Source organism: Mirounga leonina, unplaced genomic scaffold (assembly GCF_011800145.1).
Source record: "Mirounga leonina isolate KUSES-001 unplaced genomic scaffold, KU_Mleo_1.0 Mir_165, whole genome shotgun sequence".
In the NCBI taxonomy this organism is placed as follows: Eukaryota; Metazoa; Chordata; class Mammalia; order Carnivora; family Phocidae; genus Mirounga; species Mirounga leonina.
This window is the reverse complement of record NW_023270415.1, coordinates 39,358,844-39,384,174: the sequence shown is the minus strand read 5'-3', so window position 1 is coordinate 39,384,174 and position 25,331 is coordinate 39,358,844. Positions and strand designations below refer to the sequence as shown.

The window sequence follows — 25,331 nt, the reverse complement described above, 5'->3', positions numbered from 1 at the left end:
TCAAATGAGACCTGCAGAACTTCAGAATAATATTATAGGAGATATCTCTAGTTCAAAATATTTCCTTGGTTTCCTGCCTAGCTTGGAAACATTGGCAGTTTTCAGTCACACACACACACTCAGCATTTTTAAATTGCATTTGGGGACTGGACAGAGGAGAACGTAACCTCCGTGACCACTCTGTTGTACTTGTTAAACTTACTCCCATTCTCACTTTTGAAATATATCTATAGTGTTAAGTCAGTGTGAGGGATTAGTAAGAGAATATGACTCATCTATTACTAATTGAATTTTGGCGAGTTTTCCCTAGATATTAATTAAATAAAGGCTATTTTGTATAGCCTCTTGAACAATTTTAAAATTGAGTACACACTGAACCCATAATGTTGTTTTGACTCAAAAACAGGTTGGTATCTTGAAGGACTCTTCAAAATATTAGATTTTTTCCTCGAGATCATAGATTTGTATTATTTTTATTGTTATTACCCACTTTCCAGGAAAACTCCAAATATTCAAGTACTAAAATTAGAAAGCTAATTTTTAAAACAATTGTCTTTATTTTCAAAGTATGACTTGTTTTTTGTACACTTAAGTTTTGTTACATGGTGAATTTCACCCAAGAGAAGCTAATGCCATCAGAATCGACACATAGGGTCACTGAAGTAGAATTGCTTTTGTCCAAATAGGTGGGTAGGTGCTGGTTAGCACTTCATGGGCCTGAGTGTTGATCTGAGTCTCTATGCGGCTGCTTTTCTCCTCTTTTGTCTCCATTCCTCTTTTCTCTCAGTGTGCTGTTCATATCACTCTCTTGGCTCCTGACATTTTATTTCCTTCAAATTACTTTCTTTTTACTGGCTGTGTACTATTCTAGAATCTTCCTATAGTTCATCTTGTATTTGTGTGCTTTCCCTCTGTGTTTCTCAAGAAGTTCCTTATACCATTAGAGTTAAAGGAAGTATCCAGAGACTGCGGCGTAAATCTCTGAAATAGGAATACATTTTTCCCTTTTTTAATTTTTTGAATGTTTGGATATTGTGATGAGAATGTATGAAATTTTGAAAATACTTTCATGTGTGTTTTGGTAAGGTTTTGACTCTTGCCAGAAAGAGAAATGTCAGAAAGAGGCATTTTGTTTTAAATGGAATGAAAAATCCAGTTGATCGTTCATAAAAAAGCTCAGGAATTCTAAGTTTGGCAAATTAATACCATCCCTGCCTCAAGTAGACTGGTAGGGAAATTGGTATTTTAAAATTCCACTGGCCAGCAAGCTTTATGATTGTCATATAATTGAATTACAGAATTTCTCATTACTGTCTAAAACCTCAGGTAATCTAGCATGAAGGTTAAAAGCACAGATTGTCTGGGTTCAGACACCTAGTTCCTCCTCTTCCTAGTTTTGTCACCTTTGGCAAGTAATTCTCTGTGCTTCAGTTTCCTCGTCTATAAGATGCAAATGGTAATAATACATACTTCATAGATGTTTCTGTATTAAATGAGTTAATAGGTATAAATCATATGGGACAGTGCCTGACCCATAGTAGATGTGATAAAAGTAATGGGTGTTATTGTTCTTTCTAATACGTAATCTCAGAAGGAACTTTAAAGGACAGGGGTACATGAAACCAACTTGCTTCGCATCCAAGATTATAAAATTAGAGTAGATTCTTAAGTATTTTTTTCATTCTGAAAATACATCGAACAGTAATTTTTAGGTGACTTCGTTATTTAACAGGCAGAAAAACTAGAAAAGGGGAATTCTGTCTTAAACACAGTTAAATCTGTTGTACCTTTGGGACCCTAATTCATAATACAAGACTATGGAAAATAGTTTGCTCTCAACCAAAGAAATATATCCTGTCTTACTATCAGATTATAAAAACCACAACCATGTTTTTCAGAGTATATCTGCATATACAAGTTTAGAGTTTTGTATACTTGTATTGATTCCTTGAAATCACATCATGAAATTCGTTTCAAGATCATTCATCTTAAGTGCCCACTGTATTTAAGTATATTGGGTTTAAAAAGATGGGAGTAATAGATATACCCATCTTTTAAAAACAAGAAGAGATGATTGCCTCCTACTAGGTATTTTTGTTGTTAAAAACAGAAATCCTAATGTAGTTCTGGCTTCTAGGTTTGGTTTGGGCTTCTGAAACATAATATTGAAGTTTCTGAATTGATTATCCTTAAAAATAATAACTAGCGTTTGTAAAGATGAACTCACTTAACCCATCCTTTCTTTTGGTGGTTTTTTGTGATAGATATTATCATGCTCTCAGCCTCATTCTGCCCACTACAGAATGAAGGCCATACCTAGGTACTGCCAAGCTTTGAGTCTTGCTATCCTGGGTCAAATGAGGTCCCATTGGTTCTCCAAAGGCTATCAGCTCATCCCTTCATCTGTATTGATGGCAGCCCTTGCTGTTTCTAGTATCCAGTGGTCCCATTATGTCGTAAGTGTAGTGCATCTTGCATCTCCTACATCATAGATTGCTTTTCCTGTTCTTCCATGTTTCTTATAACTACTCCTGCACCTTGACGCAGTCCCTCTCTTCATAGACATGTTCTCTTCTGGAGGCTCCTTCTCCTCTCACCCCCAAACAATTTGGGTCCCAAAGCAAGCCAGACTCAATTTAGGACTTTTCTATAATTTTGCAGTTTTTCAGTAGTTACATATATATATGTTTCACACTTTAAACCATCTCCTATAGGCTCTTCTGTCTTTGTTTCTATGACTGCATTTTAATACAACTATCCATTTTATAGCAACTGATATTTTATAGGTGGTCAAGATTTAATGGCAAATAAAAATTCGCTGCTTTGAAATCCGGGCCTTAAAAACATAAGGTGTCGGGGTGCCTGGGTGGCTCAGTTGGTTAAGCGACTGCCTTCGGCTCGGGTCATGATCCTGGAGTCCCGGGATCGAGTTCCGCATCGGGCTCCCTGCTCAGCGGGGAGTCTGCTTCTCCCTCTCCCGCTCCCCCTCTTGTGCTGTCTCTCTCTCTCATTCTCTCACTCAAATAAATAAATAAAATCTTAAAAAATAAAAATAAATTAAAAAAACGTAAGGTGTTTTGCATAGGTTTGTCTAGAGCAGTCAATATTCTAAATTAAAGAAGTCCTCAGAGGGAAGTTGTCTCTTGTAATATTGAGCAACTTCAGGATTGTTTTGTTTTTTAAACTCAGTATTGCCCATAAAGACATTGTTATTGCTGCTACTTCAACAGAAGTGAAGGTAGTATATTTATTAGTCATTTGGTTTCTGTAGCGATTGTAGTATTCCGATTGTAGTATTCATCAGTGTATCAAAAATAGATTCTGAGGAGTACATCTGATCGCTCCATTCTTATATACATTTACATATATATGTAAATCTGTGAATATAAAAATATTTTTGCCTTTAGATTCTTATTTTGAAAAGAAGTTCTTTTAGAAAGTAGGATGGGATTAAGAAAAGTTTTACTTGATTGGCTTTGGTGTTTCTGTTGGGTTTCAAGGTCAGGTGCAGTTTGAGTCTATATGTCACTGAGAATTTTAGGGATATATAGCCAACTTGAAATATTGCATAACTTTCCAGTGTGGTATATGGACCCTCACAATCTACTGTACAGCTCCTGGGAAGGTGGGCGCCTGATTTAAGCCTTATACATTATCTTTGAGTAAATTTGGGGACTATAAATATTTATGAGTTTTAAATAAAATTTATACAAATATCATGTAAGAAATTTGAGGACTTCCCAACAAGAACTAAGAGAACTACTAACTATGGAAATAACTTCTATCCCCAAGTGACATATACTCAGTAAATAAAAAATTACTGTTGTATATTGCTTAATCCAAGTCTCTTGAGAGGTTTTTTTGTTTTTCTTTTTTCCTTTCCTTTCTTTTTAAGTTTTGTGCTATGTGGATTTAAGTGCTGGAAGAAAAAGAAACTTTAAGGTGCTTGTTTCCACCTTAATTATTGATGAGGAAATAAATATCCATTCTTACTGGACAGCCTACTAAATAATAACAGTGATAACAGTTATGAGGGTAATAACATCTAAAGTCCAGTGAGAATTTGGGATGTGCCATGCTGAGCATGTAATAGGAAGTACCTCTTTCAGTCTCCACAGCAGTGCACTCAAATGTTGGACTGGTATCCCCACTTTACAGATGTGGTGACTGAGAGATGGAGAAACTAACCTGCTCAGTGTCACCTGACTAGTAGGTGGCAAAGCCAAGATTCAACTTCACTGAGCTCTAGAACGAACTCTCTTCTACTTATGCTCTCTGGGGTGGTAATTAGTTTCTTTCATGCATGGCCTTTGGGTGACTTAACATTACCTTTCCATTCCCTGTAATAATGATTGGCCATTTATAAATACTTTTTACCAAGCTGTTGATCTTGTCTTAATCCAATAAATGGAAAAAAAAAAATTGTTTTTTACTTTGGAGAAGGCATGGTTTTTCTTTACATATCTATTCTTACACTAAAGCCAAAATCTATTCCTAGAAAACCGTCTTTAAAAGCTGCCATAGGTTTCTCTCTGTTTCATTGTGTCATATGGTTAAATGTGAACTTGATTACACTTTTTTTATTTCTTCGGGAAATAGTTGTAGTGGTGTGGAAGGTAATCCTGATGAATCTAATTAGCCACATCACATTTCCTTGAAGTTGTGTGTGCACCACAGTTTTATCTAGCTGTTTTATGAATGAAAATTACTTAAATAAAAACATTTTGGTTTTCATCATTTTCCTTACAGAAATCACTGTGTGCATGAGAATAATCATGAGAATGGGTATTTCAAGTGCATCTGATTATCATGTAATCATGAAATTATAATGTAAAGTTTTAAGAATTTGTATATTTGGAATAATTACAGATTCAAGAAACATTGCAAAGATAATACAGAGAGTTTCCAGATGCCCTTCATTAAGCTATAATAAACTTTTCCTAATTCAGAATAGTTGGGGAAATCTTCAGTTTTAGCCACTATCAGTGTACCCTGCAAGGAATCAAAACATTCAGACCTATTTAAGGCATTCAAATGTAAAATGATATATATACTTAGCTAAATTGAGTGTGCTTTTCTGTTTTCCATAATCTATATTCTGGTACTTGACATTTCTTATGAATGAAGGGACTATCTTAATTACTTGAAATTTATCAGGGGTTGAATGATTGTTCTATTTATAAAAGTTAAAATGATTTTTTTCCTGCCCCCAAACCTCTAAATACATAGGCTTTCATTGAAAAATTCAATATGGAAGACGTGTAGTACATATTTTAACTATGGAAGACTGTACACTTTCAGTTTATTTTCTATCATATATAGAAAAATGTAAAAGGTGTCCTGTCATTTCCACAAACATGTTATTTTGGAGGTTAGCATTCCTACATCAACTTATTATGATCTGTTTTCTCAAACTTTTAAAATTTGACAAGGATAAGCACAGCATTTCATTTAAAGTGAAACGTCATTGGGTCTTTTAGAAAGCATGTACTAATCTTGTTTTAACTGAATATCTCTGAATCCATTCTCATGATTCTTTCCTCCTTCCACCCATGTCAAATCCTTACAATCCAATTTGTGTGAAAATGTTTAGTGTCCAGCGAGATTTTTAAGAAGTCATTGGGAGAACTGGTTAACCATGGAGTAAGGCTCACTATTTATTGAAAGGTGGTGGTATCAGAGCTATGTGAAAATTGTATTAGCCTAAGATTTGATTTTTTTAACTACCAATCTGACTCTTGAAAAGAGAACTACCAAATACAATTTATTTTCTTGAACAAAATAAACATGCTTGTAGAAATTCTCAGAGTGGCAGGGTTCTGGGAGCAGTGCTCCCAGACATCCTGTTGTATAATGAAATCACTGAAGTTGTTTAATTTTGAGCGTACAAGGCATTTAAGCCAATGACCTTCTGTTTTCCTTGAGCCCTGATGACTGGCCTTGCTATTTGTGTTTATTTTCTAGAGGTGAAATGCTCAGCCTTTTAGAATGATGTTTTTGTAGAGCAGCCAAGAGAATGGGAAGTTGCTTGCTTCTATTCTGTGTAATGACATAACGTGCTTATGGTGCTTTCTTCCTCTCCCCACCCGCTTTGCATCCTTTTCCTAGATGCGCATCGGGAATTCCTTCACAGGCCTGCTTCTGGATACGTGCCAGAGGAGATCTGGAAGAAAGCTGGTAAGAACTGTTGAAAAACACGAGTCTAGTGTTGTGCCAGCTGTGTTCATGCAGCGATGGGAGGAGCGACAAGGAGGGCCTTTCCTGCTAACGACAGCAAAAACAGAACAGTCCCCCCGCCACAAGCCAAAAATTTAAAATCCTAATTAATATCCTTCCACCGGACCTGATTAGAACACGGAATAGTTTTCATTCGAGGAACATCTGCTAATGCCACGTAATTGACCGTCGGACAGTGTTTCTGTTGTAAACCCCTGTTTTTCAGGTGCTCTCATGGTTTCGGGCTAAAAGCTTGCGTAAGAGGTCTCAGCTTGCATGCGCTTTACTCTTAATGAAAAACTAATGTTTTAGGGGCACTTGGGTGGCTCAGTCGTTAGGCGTCTGCCTTCGGCTCAGGTCATGATCCCGGGGTCCTGGGATCGAACCCCGCATCGGGCTCCCTGCTCAGTGGGGAGTCTGCTTCTCCCTCTCTCACTCCCCCTGCTTGTGTTCCCTCTCTCACTGCGTCTCTCTGTCAAATAAATAAAATCTTAAAAAAAAACAACAAAACTCTTAAAAAAAAAAAAACTAATGTTTTAGAAATTAAATTGCGTACGTCAGTCCTTTCTCCTGATTTTTAAAAGTGGAGATAGAATTGGCACGTCTCCAAAATTCTTTAAAAAATCCTAACAAAACTAGTTTTGTTGAGGTACTCCCAGACTTATGACTACAACCAATATTTAAAATTGATCTTCTGGGCTAATTAATATTCAGTGACCAGAACTAAATTGTTTCCTAAATTAAATGACAAAGTTGCTAAACTTCTATATTTTCCTCCTGTGTACACGATCAGATTTTTATTAAGAGATACTGGTCTCCATTTTGGGGCTGATTTAAAGTTCCCAGTGACACACTGACTGCGGAAGGTTTGGATCTGGCAGAATCTTGGGGGAACACCAACACTTAGAAAAGTTGAGCCAAAACCTTGCAAAAACTGACTCAGGAGAGAAGCATAAAACCTGTTTCAAGAGTTAAAGATGATGTGCCAGACACATACTGTGGCTTTGAGCTGCTCTAAACTCCAGCTATTAAAATAGTTTGACTGGAGAAACTGGAAAATGCTATTTCTGCAAAGGGTCAGATGGGTGTAGGGCTGGGATCCCTAATCAAGGGGAAATAGTGAAGGAAAGGGTCTCTTGGGGTTGTGATTTGATCCACCTCTGTCCGTAGTTCTTTGCAACTTGGCTGATGCTCTGATCATTTGGCTCTTACCCAAGTGTTTTTAAGGATTTTCTAAGAAATACCTGTTTTGGGGGCGCCTGGATGGCACAGTTGGTTAAGCAACTAACTGCCTTCGGCTCAGGTCATGATCCTGGAGTCCCTGGATCGAGTCCCGCATCGGGCTCCCTGCTCGGCGGGGAGTCTGCTTCTCCCTCTGACCCTCCCCCCTCTCATGTACTCTCTCTCATTCTCTCTCTCTCACATAAGTAAATAAAATCTTTAAAAAAAAAAAAATACCTGTTTTTGTAAGAGTGATAAGGAGTTTCAAAATCTGATAGTATGCTAGACCTGGTAGCTTACATTGAGAACCAGAAGGCTCTCTTGCATGTCCAATATGCAAATCAGGTAGATATTCAGCTTAAAGGTTATATATGTTGCTAAGCTGCATAGTCTTACCAGATTTACAGCATCACCTCTAAGATTTCTTCCTGGGTCATGGGGTACTCCCAAGCTGTTAAAATGTGCCGCATGTCACCTAGCTGGAAGAAGAATTGGTACATCTTCTTTCTGACCACTATTTCTTCCCCATTCTTAAGCTGTCAGTGCAACTTATTCCAATAAGAGACACAAAGAATTGCCATTTTGGACAGCAGAAGGATGACATTTTATGTTGAGGGAGAGAGTCTTTCTCTGCATTTCCTTTATTTATGTGTATTTAAGTTAAATCCTTGATAGTTCATAAAGAAAAATTGACAGGAAAGCCTTGTGTAATCCAAATTCTTTTTCTGTGCTATTATCTGCTCAAGTCTTTGTTTGACTGCTATTATGCGAGAGCAGATTTTTCTGAATATACCACCTTTGTTGGAAAGTCAACTTGAATAGCTCTGCACAAAGGAAGTCCTACCATAAGTGGTAAGCAATTGGAAGCAGATTCAAAACTGCACTATATATTTGCCACTTAATCAGGTTCTTTAAAAATTTGACATGTTGTAATCTTTTGAGTCCACTCTTATTTTTCTTCACTGTTTTGTGGGTTTCGGAAACTAATTCTGGGTATACTTGACATCGTGGGGGCTGCACAAGTAGAGAAAGAACAATCCTTGCTTCTGTTATGTCCATGGACTCTCTAAGAAGCGTTAAACCTTATTAAACGAATGCCCAGAACATTTTTTAGATGTGCCTATATTCTATCTTAGGGCTTCAATCTAAAATAGGACTTGGAAGTGGGGTCGATTACATGTGTGTATTGTGTTATTCTCACACCAGTATCCCTAATCTGCACAAAAACAGTTTGGGGATAGTGTTCTATGGATAGATGCTAATATTAAGGAGTATATTAAATCCCCAAAGTACAGGCGACAGTTTCATCTGGAAATCTTGAATAACTGCTTATAATACTTATCTTTATAGGCGTCTTAAAAAGCATTTCTAGTGTTCACAGTGTCAAGGCATCCAGCATGATGAAAACACTGAGGTCAAAATGTGACATCTGCACTCAGCTTGTTACAATTTGAAAGCTTTTTTCCCCAAGATTCTAAAATTTGCTGTGGGCAAAATTTTTTTTGGAAGAAAACCTGTAAAGTATGTCTTTGCAATCAAAGTATTATACATTACCTTTGTGGCAAAAGATAAGTAAATAAAAGAAAGTTTAAAGCATTTGAAAAATATCAAAGGGGTAGAGCTCTCAAAATTCAATGTAGTATAACCAGGGTATCCTTTTACACAGGAAATATAATTGCAGAAAGTATGTTCTGTGCATGAAAGTGTATCATACAATATTTAGCACCATTTTATTTTGAAATGATATCAGACTAGCAGAAAAGTTGCAAAAAATGGTATTAAAAAATTGCCTTATCTTTTTACCCAGTTTTCCCTGTTTTACTGTATTTGGTTTAATATCTTTCTTTTCCTCTCTCCTTCCCTCCCTTTCTTTCTCTGTTATGCATGTTTTCCCCCAACCATTTGAGAGTAAGTTGCAGATCTGATGCCCTTTTACCCTAAACATTTTAGTGTGTATTTCCTAAGAACAAGGACATTCTCTTATGTAACTATAGTACAATTACCAAAATCAGGACGTTAATAGTATGTAACTCACAAACCCCATTCAAATTCTGCATGTTACCCCAGTAAGAGTATAACAATGTAATAGTGTAACAATACACATTTTTAAATATTTTGGGTCCTCGGGTGCCTGGGTGGCTCAGTCGTTAAGCGTCTGCCTTCGGCTCAGGTCATGATCCCAGAGTCCTGGGATCGAGTCCCGCATCGGGCTTCCTGCTCCATGGAAAATCTGCTTCCCCCTCTCCCACTCCCCCTGCTTATGTTCCTGCTCTCTCTGTGTCTTTCTCTGTCAAATAAATAAATAAAATCTTTAAAAATAAAAAAATATTTTGGGTCCTAACAAATGTTGAAGGCCACATCCGTTTTCCCCTATAATTACTGTTTTTAAAAGCAACAGCAAAAATAACAGAACACACCGTAAAGGTATGAAAAGTCTTCATAAAATTGAGGGAAAAATCTAACGTAAAGATGGTTTTCAAATCACAACCGAGTGTTTTCTTCAGTATATTTCTTTTTCAAACAATCAGTGAATGTTTGCAGTTGGTAATAAATATTCAAGCACCTTGCAAATGTCCTACCAACTCTCTTTGCTGATCTGTATATGCCTGTGGGATTAGAATAGGAATGCATAATTTAAATATAAATTGCCTGATTTGCATACACAATTAGTCAAGCTACAGCTTTGATCGTAAGCAAAAATTATTGTCCTGTATTACCACTTAGATAGAATTTTAATTCACCTTGAATATTCAAACTAAATTAGACCCTGGCTGTCTAGTTAGAAGGGCAGTACTTCCCTGGTGCCCCCGGTCGTTTATGATAGGGTAATAAAGGCATCTTTTCACCTCCTGGTGAAGAAAGAGCTGCAAGCTCTGTGCAGTACTCTTTCTATCCAGATTTTAAATGGCATATCTTAGAGCAACCAACAAAGGCTTAACATATTTTAGTTAATATTTCCAGTCTGGATCTTTCCCTTATATTTTAGTTTATAAAACCTAGGAGACAGTAATTACAGACGAAAGAACTTCAGAAATAATGTGGCTGGCGTGACAGAGGCTAAAAAAGTCATGCCAGCTAATTACTAGTGGAGGGCTTTTGATGATCCTCAAGGCCTGGGCTATAGATGTGTGAAATAAACCATAGACGTTTAAGAAACCATAGGAATATTTGCATCTCTTACATTTTTAATCTACAGTAAAACATTTTTTTTATTAGGAATCTATGTTTTTAATTAAACAACATTTAATTAAGGTGCTTTTTAAGTGGGTGAAACAATTAAGTGAAAACACTTGAGTGAAACATGTCATAATTAGTTTTAATAGAGTGTTAATTGGTACTAGGTTTGCCAAGTTAATAATTACTGCTTATTAAATTTTCAATTAATCATTGTCATTTTGCTTTGAATAAAGATGAAAATTAGATAAACTAATTTAGGGGGAGGATATTTTCCCTTGTTAATTAGAACAGTTAATTTTTTTAAATGGAAATTACTTGTTTTAGTTGTCAATCTCATATTGTACATTAGTCAAATCTTTGCACCCTTTCCACAGCCAAAAATAAAGAGCTAATTTGACACCTTGCAGGTTTGTAGGCAGGCCTGATTGTTTTGGCCTCTGGTATGATTCAATTACGTTTGTCTAGTGCAACAGTTGGTTATGCGAAGCTGTATATATATTTGATTGAGTAGATGGGCAACAGCTTAAAACTGGAAAATGAGAAAATGATTTTTTAAAGAATCCTATCATTTAGCCTGAAAGGGCGTAAATCCACATGACTCAGGAAATGACTTAGGAAAAAGAAAAGCCAGATCATCTGTTTCATCCTGGATTTTCTTTCCAAGGTCTACGTCGACATAATTGCCATACGAATTACCTTTTACTATTGTGCTGTATGTTTCACCAGCAAAATAATTGTTAGCACTTAGGTATGGATATGTGTAAAATCCATCCCCTTTCTCTTCTCTTCTGAACGCTTTTTAACATGCACTCCCTATGTGCATATTAAACCTATGGCCTTGTGGCAAACCACCTTAATGTGTCTAAATTATCCAGGCAGGTTTCTGATGGTGACTTTTGTCCTTTAGCTACTTAAGTCTGGTCTCCTAATCATTTCTGGAGGTACTAGTTTGGTAGAAAAGTTGTAGTGATGCTATAGTAGCATAAAAATTATTCCCAGACATGCAAGTTAAAGGGAAAAAAAAAAAAAGATCTCACCCTTTGTTTTCCAAAATGAATTTCAGAAAGCTGCTGGCTATTTAGACAGCCAGGAGAACTGCCCAATAATTGGGATGGGAGTCACGCCCGTTCTATAGAATTGTGTTTAACAGCGATCAGTATCCAGGGTCCTGCGCTAACAGGGAAATGTTCTCTTGTTCGGTGCGGCCTGCCTGGCACGCAGAGGAGGCGGTCAACGAGGTGAAGCGCCAGGCGATGACCGAGCTGCAGAAGGCCGTGTCGGAGGCCGAGCGGAAAGCCCATGACATGATCACAACTGAACGCGCCAAGATGGAGCGCACGGTGGCGGAGGCCAAGCGGCAGGCGGCGGAGGACGCGCTGGCCGTCATCAATCAGCAGGAGGATTCGAGCGAGGTGAGGGGCTGGCAGGGGCTTCCAAGGCAAGCAGATCATTTCCACTAATGCGAGTGCTCGGGTTTGAGTCCAGGAGGTCACAAATAAAAGCGGGTATTGGATTTTAGACAAACCGATCTTTAGCAGGATGGGGATCAGAATAATTTGGGGGGAGTTCTAGCACTTGTGGAATCCATCAAGAGCTTGAGCAAATATTGTCTTTATTAAAGACCTATAAGGACAACTCTGCCAAGAAAGGTTTTTAATGTCTTTGGTGGGAAGTGCTCACAACTTCCTAGCACTGTTGAGAGGCTTCGGACTCAGCTGTGTCACATGTGTCTGTCAGCATGTGTGTGTGGTTTCCTTCTAATAGAAGGGGTTCGGTAGAGATGCCCTGTGCAGACATGCTCTCCAAAGAGGTACTGCGGGGCCAGCATCGCAGCCCGTCCCTTCACTATTGGTCCTAAATTCCATTGCGAAGACGGCCTCTGCATCAGCTCAACCTTTCTAAGCGATCCTCTGCACAGTCTCTTTTTTCCACATGATTTGTAATAACCACGATGTTGTCCATCACCTCACCACCAGAGGTGGTATTGTTTGAGTGTATTAAAATACACGCACGTAGCCCAGATGGCTCAAGGATCTGGGAAGTAACTAAAACACGGTACTTAACAGAATGCTTTTTAAAATAGAGCCTGCAAAGTCAGAACAACATGGTAATGTTTCGCATTAATTAATGCGGCCTCACAATCATCCCCCACCCTACAATAACTCAGATAAAGGACCGTAGTTAGCTAGTCTCACCGAGCTGAACTAGCAAGAGCGTCAACTGATAAATCAATGGTCTACTACAATACATATCTATAATTTGTGAGGGAGAGTAAGAATTTAATTTGTACCAGGCTTCTCTGTAGATGAAAGACCCTGCGGGAATCACTCAATGCCCAGAGTTTCTATTTAATGTGTAGCAGATGAATAACAAGGGGACAAAAGGAATTGATTTTCAACATTTGAAAGTTTCTCAGGAAAAGAGGGACAAAGGGAAGTTTACTCTTTAACTGCTGACTTTTCCATTGTCGAATTAAGCCAGACATAAATTCAATTTTATTGGCATCTTGTGGCTAAGATATTTAAGGACCTTATTTTCTGTTTTGTTTTTTTTAAATTTCGGACAACATCCTTTGGAGAGAATTTGTCCTGCTCCATTTAAATTAGTAACACCATGAAGCACAGTAGTTGCCTTCACTGAAACATTATCACTTACACAACACTTTAGGGCTGTTACGTATAGTAAGAGTATTCTGTAGGCCACTAAATTCTAAAGATGGATGTTTAGGAAGAAATTGAGAACTAAGTCTTTGTATTTGGGAAATATTTGGGAATTTTTGTATTTGTATTTGGGAAATCTGTATTCCTTCAGTGGCTAAAAGCTTTGTACCTTTATTCCTGACATCTATCCAGAAAAATACATGATCTTGACATTAGTATTTAACATTTATAGAAATAAGGGTCTTTATGGTCATTTTTGGATGCAGATCATCTAAAAGGCAACTTAAGCCTGATTTCTTACTTTTCTTCTCTTTAAACTGGAGTACCTCTTTAAAGACTTAGAGTCAGGGTGGGGGGCTTGATCCCTCCAATAATTGAGTTTCTTTTCTTCAAAAGCAATGTAAACATTTTCCTGAGAATAGGAGAGCAAAAGGTGGAAGAGAGATTTCATTGGAACGAAGCTGAGACTCCTCTAGACTTGGACAAAAGTCTGTACACACACATACTATAAAAGTGGTTTGACCAAGGACTTGACAGAAGTGAATCCCCTAGCCCTAAATTAATGTTGCTACTTCTTCTGAGGAATGACAGGGTCTGGGAATAGTCTGAGTGCCTGGTGGAGTAAGGTTAGTCAGCTCAATCTTTTGCCCAAATTTATAGGTAAATACTTTTTTTATTTTCCCCCTTAGGGATTCTTTACTTTTAATTTATGAGTGAGAGCAAAACTTTGACTCCAACACATTATTTTTCTTCAGTCTGCTCTTTCCTCATACTGAGGAATATATGCCTTTTCATAGAAATGACCTGATAAAAGTGACCTGATAAAAGCAGTGATGCTTGCAAGTCACCTCAAGTCTATAAAGCTCCGTGGGCCCCTCCAGGACAGAACCAGAACTTTGGCTCTCTTCGGCAAGGATATAACTCCCTATTCCAGCCTTCACCATGGTTGGCCCCAGGGTGGGCATCTCTTAGGCCAAGACTGCTTGGCCCAGCTGATGTGCAGAGAAGAGAGTTCAGGTACTTCTCAGAACTCTCTTCTGTTTCAGGGGGTTTTCTTGAATTTTAGCTACTCAACCCCAAATAAGACCCATCTAGTATTGTACTGTAGAAATTTGATAAATTGTTCTTTGTTTTCTTAGAAAAATACGTAGGAGGTCTGGCTGCCATAGTAATTGGTTAAAAAAAAAAATCCCATTAAATATAGCAACCATTGATTTAAAAACTGTACTAAGAAATTAATGGGCATTCCTTTAAAAAAAAAAAAAAGTCGTGTTTGTGACCTGCCCAGGGCAGTCTGTGATTCAATACGTAGAACTCTAAATTACTCCTCTCCATGTATTCATGTATTCTTTCAATAACAAAGTTTTGAGCTTTTATTCTCTGCCGGGGAGGATGATACCTCTGCTTTCAGGTAGAGTACAGTTCATTAGAGGAGGCAAATCACTAAATTATAAGAGTCTTAACAGATTTAGTGTGAAAGCTTCCGGAACTTGGGTTTCATTTTGTGTGGTACTGAAGGGTAATCAGGAACTGGTCAGCAGCTGCTCCCCTCTCCCTCCACCCCCATTGCTTCATCACTGTTTCCTTGGGCAGGGGGCACGGCAGCGCCTCTGTGCAGGTGGAAGAGAAAAGGTGGAAAAGGAAGCCGTGCCAGGCTTTGAGAACAGGAGGGCTCTGGGGCTGGTGAGTGTTTGGGAAGGCTCACTCAGGCTGCAGTGTGGAGAGAAACTAGAGGAAACGAAAAGGAGGAACCAATCTGTTTCAGGAGACAGATGGGGATGAAGATGCTTGATGGTGGCACTGGGGGTGGAGGAAATTGTATCTGTTGGCTGGGAACCCATGAGATAAAACGGGCAGCACTTCTTGATGGGTTGGCTGTTAAGGAAGAAAGAAGAGGGCGTCCAGAAGAGGGGTTTGGGATATACACGTCAGGTGATCTTACTTGAACAATCTTCAGAAACTCAACTGGCTTTGATCTGCCCGGGGTATATGTTTTTCCTTTTGGGGGAGAGGGTTGGTAGAAGAGGTAACCTTCATTTTTTTGTGTGTGCATAAACAACACAAGTTAAAACATTTTAAGAAACTCAAATCAATGACTGAATCCAGCTAGACAGATCGCCTCTGTGAATTGGAAAGCGTAAATAGCACAAAGTCTTAAATAGCTTGTGCTGTTCAATGTCAAAATCAGGAGAGTAGTATATAAAGGCGGAGTACAGGGTGACCATACCTCCCAGTTTGAGTGACACAGTCCTGGTTTACCCCTGTTGTCCCATGTAATTACCAAATGGTCCCTTTTATTCTCAAGTATTCTGGTTTGTATAATGAATTATATGGCCACACCACTTAAAGGCCATGCTCAGGCGATTTGATGGTCATCTTTTGCTAGCAAAGCTCCAGAGCAGGTGCATGGGGGCAAAAGAATCCAAGAGGAGGACCTGAATCCTGGCTCCAGCTCAGTTACTGTTTCAAGCACCCGGGGGCAAATCATTTCACTGCTGTGAGTCTTTATGTCTTCTTAAGGAATGAGATCTTTTTTGCTACCGTACTCGCAGGAGTGTTTAGAAGTTTTTTGTCTGTTTTTGTTTTTTATTGAAGAATAGTTGACACACAGTGTTTTGAGGATTTTTTTTATTCTCGCATTTTAATTCAAAGTGTTTTGAGAGCTGTAAATGCAAGGCATCATTATCTGCTCATATTTCCCACAGTCCTGCATCACAAAATACACTAAGCTTTTCTGACTAAAACAAGTCTTTTTCTCCCTTCTCTCCCTTAGTTTGAATCCATCTGCTATTATAGACATGTACCCATCTCTTACTTAGATCATACATGATCTAATCTGAAACTACAAAAATGCGTATGTAGATAATATAAATGCACAAAATAATTATTCTCCCCTTCATAGGGACTTCAAGAAGGAATCTGAGCTTCAGCATCAGAAGACCAGCTCTCTAGACTGAGTTTCTTCTGAGCTGTTTGTGTTAAGGGCTGATGCTCATGAATACCTCATTCTATGATTTCTGAGTTTAGCCTTCCTCTTTCTACCTGTTTTCACACATGTACAATGGACCTACTAATGCCCATTCTGCTTAGGAAAACCAGTGCTTCTGAAAAGTAGGCAGTAAAGAATGGAAAAATTCCAGAAGGAGGAGACAGGAGTTGAAAATCTTGAACTGCGGAGAAGAGCAGTAAGAAGGTGTAGAGTCCGGAATGACTAGGCACAAGTATTATTTGCCCCAGAGGTGGGTTGGGGGAGTTGGTTATCATCTATGCTGGGGCTCTTCTCAGAGGAAAAGGGGATGCTCATGCCAGGACAGGCCAGTCCTGTACACCAGGCTGTCCCTGGCATGCAGAAATCCTCACTCAGCATAGTTGGTGGGGGTGGCAGGAAGTTTGTCTGGCCTGAGGTGAAACTGGCAGACCTGCGGTGAATGTTTAACTCTACCAGGCATAGTAGAAAACTGCTTCTCGTATTCTCTGTGCTGTAGCACATTTACTCTTCCTGTGAGTCCAGGTAGTGTAGACGGTGCTCTTGACCTCATTTTGCAGCCGAGGAAAGCTGAGTCTTGGGAGGTTCGGCCTCTGCTCAGGGTCTCAGCAGTAAGTGTGAGCTGGCCCTCAACCCAGACGGGCTGCCTTCTTAACAGCCACATGGCAATAGAGGAATTTTTTTTTTCCTGATTGTATATTAGTGTATCTATTTCTTCATTGGACTTCCTTCAGATTATTCCTACCTAGTTCTCTAACTTTACTTGGTTTTATAGACTAATAATTGTTATTATAGTAGAACAATGCTGGACTTGGGGCAGACATTTAAGCAGTATGATAATTTCTGGGTGGCTTAGTCAGTTAAGCGTTTACCTTCGGCTCAGGTCATGGTCCGGGGGTCCTGGGATCGACTGGCGCCCCACATCATCCAGCTCCCTGCTTAGCGGGGAGTCTGCTGCTCCCCCTCTTGCTGCCCCTCCCCCTGCTCATGCTCTCCCTCTCTCTCTTTTGTAGTGTATAAAACGTATTGCACCTAGAATACACTGCCAGCATTATAAATCAAAATTTAAAAAAAGGAAATTTACCCAATCTGGCCATCTTAAACTGTTTATTTTTTTCATATTCATATCTGGTTCCCATCCGTATATAGTTTTTTTTCCCAATGAACATTGTCAGATTGGGCCTATTTCCAAAGAACCTGGTACAACTCTTCTTTGAGATCCATAACCAGTTCTAGCTTGGGGATAGAAGGGAATGACTGCAAGTGGGCAGAGAACAAAGAGTAAATAATTATACTATTAATAGTTTTTTTTTTTTTTAAGATTTTATTTATTTATTTGACAGAGAGAGATAGCAACAGCAGGAACACAAGCAGGGGGAGTGAGAGAGGGAGAAGCAGGCTTCCCGCCAAGCAGGGAGCCCGATGCAGGTCTCGATCCCAGGACCCTGGGATCATGACCTGAGCCGAAGGCAGACGCTTAACGACTGAGCCACCCAGGCGCCCCTATACTATTAATAGTTTTGAATTTTAAGCCACCAGATTGATATCCGCCTCTCTCCAGATTAAAATGGCCTTTATCTATTATTCCAACATAGGTGCAGAACCACACAGTTTACATTGAAGTTGGACATTTTTGTTGCATTTAAAGGGAAACACTGATCAAAGCTTTAAACTTTATATTTCCAGAACGTGCTAAGCCCTGACAGTGTGAGCCAGTCACTCTGGGAGGTTCATCTTCTTTACTCCTTCTAGAATTAATGGAACCACCCCCAGTGGACTCTGTGCAGTATGTCCCAAACTATAGAAACTCGACCTCAGTAGCTGCTGTAGAATTAGTTACGACACAGTTACAGCCCAGGAGTCTCGCATCATGGTTCCTATTAGGCCCCGTGATCCTGTCAGACCCATTGATCCCAAGAACAGTTTGGAGCTTTCAGAGCATAAGCCGTGATTCTGTGTTACAATAAGATTTTTTGTGGTTGTTTCATATTAAAAGGCCAGCTGTTTGCATCCACAGATGTTCACAGTATAGTGGAAGGAGTGCTGGACCTGGAATGGTCTAGAGTGACTCACCTCTTAGAGCTTTGGTTTTCATTTTTGTAAAACTAGGGTAATGTTTATGTGTCTCAGTTTGTAAGGTTGTTGAGATGAGTAGAAGTATTTTATAACCAAGTCACCTTCCAGGTGAGCAGTGTGTATCAGAGAGAGAAATGGAAAACCAGTTAAGAAGCTATTCTACCAGGAAGGGCAGGGAAGGAACTTGCATAGTAACTGTGAGCTTGGAAAGCTGGGAGAGACCATGGAGGCAGGATTGTGGGGACTGGCACTGAATCAAAGAAAGAGGAGTTTCTAATAAGATGATAAAGTCTTGAACGTGAGTGTTGCCAGCGACTAAAGCAGACCACACCAGAGAGTCAGGTTTAGGGAATACTGACTTGGGTGACGGGAGCATCGTGGTAGATTAGTGGGTGAATGGAGTTCCAGAAAGTAGCTCAGGAAGGAAATAAAAAAGGGCTGGAGAAACAGGTTGGAGTGTCATTTTGTTACAGCTGATAGCTGAAACCATGAGGAGGGCTGATGAGGGAGAGCATAGGAAGGAAAAGATTTTCTTACCTTTATGCCAGCTTCCCCCTCCTGCCAGATATTTATTTTTATTTATTTTTTTAAAGAATCAGGTTTTTTTTAAAGATTTTATTTATTTGTCAGAGAGAGATCCCAAGCAGGGGGACTGGCAGGCAGAGGAAGAAGCAGGCTCCCTGCTGAGCAAGGAGCCCGATGTGGGGCTTGATCCTAGGACCCTGGGATTATGACCTGAGCCGGAGGCAGACGCTTAACGGACTGAGCCACCCAGGCGTCCCCCTCCTGCCAAATATTTAGAGGGAAATGAACAAACAGAAAAAGAGGTTACAGTGTAACAACAGAATTTGAGTATCTCAACACAAAAGTTAGAGGGAATTTCAACAAGGGGAATTCAGAAAAGAGGAATGGGGACATGGTCAGTAATGGCGAAGTTTTTGGAGGTCTGAGGACAATGAGGGTACAGAAAAAGTGGTCACTGATGAAGCGGAAGGGGAGGTAAGCTGATGTGTTTTCTACGCAGCTGTCAGTGTCTGTGGGGGGAGGCATGGGGCCATGTACCCTGAAACGATTGAGATTGTCTTGTTTTCTTCTGGCCAGTGCCAAGACTGTTACATTCTGCCATTTGATTCAGGACTTCCTGAACATCAGGCACCGTGCTTAGCCCTGACATCATCCTCAACAACCATGCAGTTATATCATTCCCGTGTTGTAGGTACTGACGCTTGAGGGGTTAAGTACTTCGCCCCATGGTTCTGAGGCCACTAAGTGAAGTAGTTGGAAGTGAAACCCGAGACAGGCTGACTGAAGCCACTCAACATGGGAAGCTCTTTCCATTGCACACCATGCACACATTTCTGCGCCAACCTCTGTCTGCCTTCAGGAGTGAAGCACCCTTCTAACCTTATTCCGGCTAAGACAGGCTCTAAGAAATATCCAAAATGGACAGAGTGTGGCACTTTGGGGGAATGTGTTTGATTTGCAGTCCAAAGGCCTGGGTGAATCAAACCTTGGCTATATAGTTTCATATCTGCGTGACCTGAGGCAAGTCATTTACTGTAAAAGTTATTTATTCTTTGGGCCTCAGTTTCCTAAGCTGTAGAATGTATTTGAAAGTGGATTTCAACTGTGTTGTGCAAGGCCAATGTAAGATGTGATCTTACTGTGAATTTAAGTCCGTGTGTTGTAGAGTTCTTTATATTTTGGGAATTTTAATTGTAATAATTCAGTTTTACTCATTGAGCATCATTTGCATGCAAGAGTTTTTCTGGAGAATTGTAGGTGAGTATAGACCTGGAGAAACTTAAAGTAATCAGGAGAAAATGTTTTGTTTCTTGGAAAAAGAATTGCCAACAGAAAGAACCAGAAAAGATATTACTTTCCAGGTAGGGCTATGAAAGACCATTCTCAGTGTATCTAAAATAGGAAGAAGGAAACAATTTTGTTCTTAGGGATGAAGAGAATGGCTGGTATGAAACAAAGTAGCAACAATCTTTGACACAAAGCTTTGGCATTTCGAAGCTTCAGTTCATTATTTCCCTTTCCATCTGTAATATTAGCACATTTAGCAAAAGGGAGGGTTGTATTCAGCCTCATTTTCTTGGAGTCACAGCCTAACTTTGGTCAATGGCTGACTCCCGTTTTTCAGATCAGGGGAAAAATACTCTTTATGCCAGAAAGGGAATAATAATATCACAAATAAGGGAAGACTATAAAGTGCCATGAATTTTGGAAATGAAATTTGCTATGAAATGGTATTCTTGAGCCTTCTACATGTCACGGTAATTCAGTTGCCAGCATCATTCTTCAGAGGACTGAGAGGGAAGCTCAGTTATAGGATGGATGGATGGATGGGTCGATGAATGAATGGATGGATGGATTGATCGGAGAAAGGAAAAAGAAGGAAGAGAAGGAGGGAAGGAAGAAAAATGAAAGAAAGAAACGAACAAACAACTATCAGGAAATACTAGCCTGAATATAAAAAGCATAAATTGAAAAATTAAAATTAGATTAAACCATTGTTGATACACCCCTGGGTATTATACACAGTTTGCACTTTCCACCTTTGTGAACAGCAGAAAGCTTAGAAATTTCAAATGATCCAAATTAGGGTACTCACGAGACTCTACACATTCCGCTGTCCCCAGAAGTGTGATGGTTGAGTGGCCGAGTGCCCCCGGTCAGGCATCATTCTTGCAAGTATGGATGAGCCAACAGGAAATTCAGTAGAGCCACCCAAGAGAAATGTATTAATAGAAATTCCTTTGTCTGTTTTCTAATGAGCTTTTAAAAAGGAATATGCACTGCGGAGTTTTGTTTTTTTTTTATAAATGGAACTCTTGCGCTGAAGTTCCCCACACATTCATTGCCATGCCGTGTTAAGAGCAATAAAAATATGTAGCTTTTTCCCCCCCACTAGCTCATTTGAATTGCTCTTTGTTGTACTTTCCTACAGCTGAAGGTTGTTTTTGTCCCCGGGGGTGGGTGGTAAATGAATGGAATCGAACAACCTCGGAATGGGACTAGAGGTGAAACTAGCCAGAGCTCTTGAATCCTGGGTCAGAACCCAGTGATGCTAGGCAAGAAAGCTCAGTTCCCAGCAGCTTCATGATCCAAAACATCTGTTTCTGTATTTGGCATCATTCCACTTTTTTATTTATAAAATTGTTCCCATCTTTGAAAACACTTTTAAAAAATAAAGAAGTTCCCATTCTGTCCCTTCTTTCCACTCCCCAGCACATGCATTTGTAATTACCTGGTTTAGTCTGTGTGTTTAATCAGCTTAAATTGAGAAGGTTGCCTACATCTGATTTCAATCTGAAGTGCTGGGCAGTTACCACCCTTGTGTCTGCCAAACTGAGCCTCTGCCAGAAAAAGGATAAGACTCACACCAGGCTATTTCCTAAAGAAGCCACTTGACTCAGATTAGATGTTTAATTTCCTTAAAATATTGTTTTCGATCCAGGTCTCTGTTCTCTAATTGGGATTTTCTGATATAATTTAGGAATTTTGCTTATTTGTTGAGTTTCTTCCAGGATCCAGCTGGCATTATTCTAAATGCCTAAACCTCAAGGAACTAAACTTCACTGTGGGCGCTGAGCATTATACTTCACTCCTCAGAAGGATGGGCCAGGCTCACGTTGTTCATGGCTTTGTTAGGACCATTACACACACAATGTGATTGCATTAATTTTGACAGAGAAGGGCTTCTAAGTTATGGTAGAAACCTCTGATCCCGAGGTACACATCTCTTGAAATATTTTCCTGGATAAATTAAATCGAAGTAGGAGAAAAATTACTTTGCTTTAATCCCATTTTTATTTATGACATTAACATACAAACCAAGTCTCTAAATCTCAACTATGTTCACTTAAAACCCCTCCCACTGACCATAGTTTGAGTTCTTAAATTCCCCCCGCCCCTTCACTGGGCCATAATTAATGAATGGTAAAGAAATAAGAATGTATAGCTGAGTTCTACGTTTTAAACCAGAGTTCTGGAGTTTAGAGGCTCCCAGCACTTTAAAAGCCTATAGGAGCCCCTTTATTTGTTCGCAAAATTAGATTGCTAAAAATCCCTTTGTATATTTTGGACATTTCTAAAACCATACATACCAGGCTGATGGACTGACATTCTACTGGGGTATTTTTAGTAGATTTATAAGCCTGCCTCAGGCCATACAACCAGCATGCTGGAAGCAAACCAATTCGGGCAACACAGTGGGGAGATGTTTAATATCCACATATATCAGGGCCTTTAAAAAGGTATTTTAATTGTGACACAACCACATACCAGTCACCTGGGTTGGGGTTACCATAGTATAGTCAGAAGTTTGTTTTGCAAGAAAATCATCAAAACCAAGGAAGATAAAGAATAAAAAAGATTAATGGCACAATGCTAAGCTGACTTGATACAGCATTTCACACTGGGAACGGTTTTGTCAAAGGAACCACCGATATTTAATGTTGGTTTCTGGAGGTCCTGCCAGGGTCCTGCAAAGGCCCCTGGCAGCTCAGGCCTTCCTTTGTCCCGGACCATCTCTCCCATCCGCATGCTTTTCTACCTCTGGGGTGTCTATGCTCTGATTCATGATGTGTTTATCTCAGAGTTTAAATCTTAGAGGCAACCTCATTTCTGCTTTTCTCACTCAGCTCTTGTACAGCAGCTCCGGAGATTGGCAATGGCCTCGCCAGTTGTCAGTTTTCCTCTACTTAGAATTCTAACTACTCAGAGCTGCTGCCGAGGAACCCCAGCCGCTGAGAAGCATTGTATGCAAAGAGACCCATTGTTTACTCTTAGGTTTCAGTATTTCCACTCTTCAAAATCAAATTAGGTATAGTCTGATTCAGTCATTTCACAGATGTTTATTGAGCACCTGCTATAGGGCAAGCACTCTTCTGGGTGCTTCGAGTCTGTCAGAGAAGAACCAAGGATCCTGTCCTCAAGGTTGCTAAAGGGAAGGAGCTTGTTTGCAGCTTGTCCTTGTCAGGTACACTGAGTGACTGAGTACAGTGGGAAGAACGAACCCCCGGAGAGCTTCCAGTGCCTTGCCTCACTCTCCTTGGTCTGTGATGGAGTGGAGAACGCAGTCCTCTATCTGGTGCATGATGCTTCTTTGAATCTCATCTACGGTTCTCATAGGTCCTTCGTGATTCCTGTTAGTATCTGGGGGGAAGGAGCTCCTGCCAGGAGCGGTATATTCATGTCTGACCACTGTGGTTTTGGTATTGGAAGGGGGCAAAATGTAGATCTAGTGACTGTTGCTATGGGGGAACAGAGAACCCCGCTGTGAAGATAGCCAAACGTGAAGGGAAGGGGGATTTTATAGTAAACCCAGAAAGGAGCTTCAACCAGTTTGTTAGAATAGTCGTTGGTAGAAAAGCTGGGGCGATCACGTGCAAACCTGCATCTTCTGTGTGTTTGGTATGCACACATAGACACGGCCCCGGACGCTTTATTCTTCCCGCAACGTTCTCGAGAATAACGGTGGCAGTGCTGCCTAGCATACTGTTCCAGACCGTGACCCAGACGAGGTGTTAATCGAGGGTTTTGCTTTCTTCTGCCTTCTCCTGTAGAGTTGCTGGAATTGCGGCCGCAAAGCAAGTGAAACCTGCAGCGGCTGTAACACGGCCCGGTACTGTGGCTCATTTTGCCAGCACAAAGACTGGGAGAAGCACCACCACATCTGCGGACAGACCCTGCAGGCCCAGCAGCAGGGGGACACGCCTGCGGTCAGCTCCTCCGTCACGCCCAACAGTGGGGCCGGGAGCCCCATGGACACACCACCAGCAGCCACCCCGAGGTCGACCACCCCGGGGACCCCTTCGACCATAGAGACAACCCCTCGCTAGACGTGAACTCAGAACTGTCCGAGGAAAGACAACACAACCAACATGAAACCAATTCCTCATCCTCAGATGCTCAAAGTTGTTTTTTTGTTTGTTTATAGATGAACTATCCTATTTCAGTACTTCAGCAAGAGAGAACCTAACTGTATCTTGAGGCAGTAGTAAAACCAGAGGGCCAGTAACGGGTCGTAATGACTTATTGTGGATAACAAAGATATCTTTTCCTTAGAGAACTGAAAAGAGAGCAGAGAATATAACATGAAATGATAGATTTGACCTCCTCCCTGTTATTTTCCAGTAGCTGGGATTTTAAACTAGGTGACCTCATTAACCGATGCTTTACCAAACAGCAAACCAAGAGATTGCTAATTGCTGTTGAAAGCAAAAATGCTAATATTAAAAGTCACAATGTTCTTTATATACAATAATGGAAAAAAAAAAAAAAAAGAGGAACACCCTCAAGGGCATGAGCATTGGCTACAGCGGTAGACATTTTAACAAGAAGATGAATGGCGTCCGTGGGTTGCTAACTGAACTTTGAAGACCCGCTACAAAACGCGCAGATGTGTAGCATATTGGAAGGAGACACAGATGTTCGTTTTTTTTTTTTCCTGTTTCTGAAAAGAAATAATATCCAGGTCAACAGAATGAAAAATGAAAGATGATTTGCAGTGGGATGTATGAATACAGCAGCAAGAAAAAAAAATGCCATAGTACAAAAGGCTCCTTTTTATATATATATATACATATATATATATACACACACACACACACACACACACACACACAAGTAAGAGACTCAGCCTGCAGTTAATTAGCATTCTGGCAGCTTTGACATCAGCCAGCTGCCCTACATAACCCTTCGACGTTTCTTCACTTTTGCAAGGTTCCACAGAGTAAGACATTGGGTCTGTTCCAGCTCATTCGTTTTATATTGAAAAATAATTAAAAAAATGGTGGCTCCAGCTCCAGCCCCTTTCCAAATTTTTTCAACCCCACCCTGTTTGGATTTTTAATTAAAAACTAGTAGTTCTCTTGGTGTTAAAACACTTCTGTCCTGTGAGGTTTCCCAATGGTGTTTTTCTTGTAAATGTGTTGGACAAATGTGAAGATGCATTGTAGTTTAACCATATGCCCACATTTAGT

General features: G+C 40.0%; 1 protein-coding gene across 7 annotated transcripts in view; it reads left to right on the top strand.

The window, feature by feature from the left end:
- Positions 1-25,331, top strand: part of RUNX1T1 (RUNX1 partner transcriptional co-repressor 1) — a 141,005-nt gene that overhangs the window by 113,074 nt on the left and 2,600 nt on the right. For all 7 annotated transcript variants that reach the window (XM_035011507.1, XM_035011509.1, XM_035011508.1 and 4 more), the window contains 3 exons: positions 6,109-6,177; positions 11,836-12,026; positions 23,913-25,331. The exon at positions 23,913-25,331 is cut by the window's right edge and continues 2,600 nt beyond it. In XM_035011507.1, coding sequence (XP_034867398.1) covers positions 6,109-6,177; positions 11,836-12,026; positions 23,913-24,188 — 536 coding nt within the window. In that variant the 3' untranslated portion in view covers positions 24,189-25,331. The remainder of the gene's footprint in view (positions 1-6,108; positions 6,178-11,835; positions 12,027-23,912) is intronic.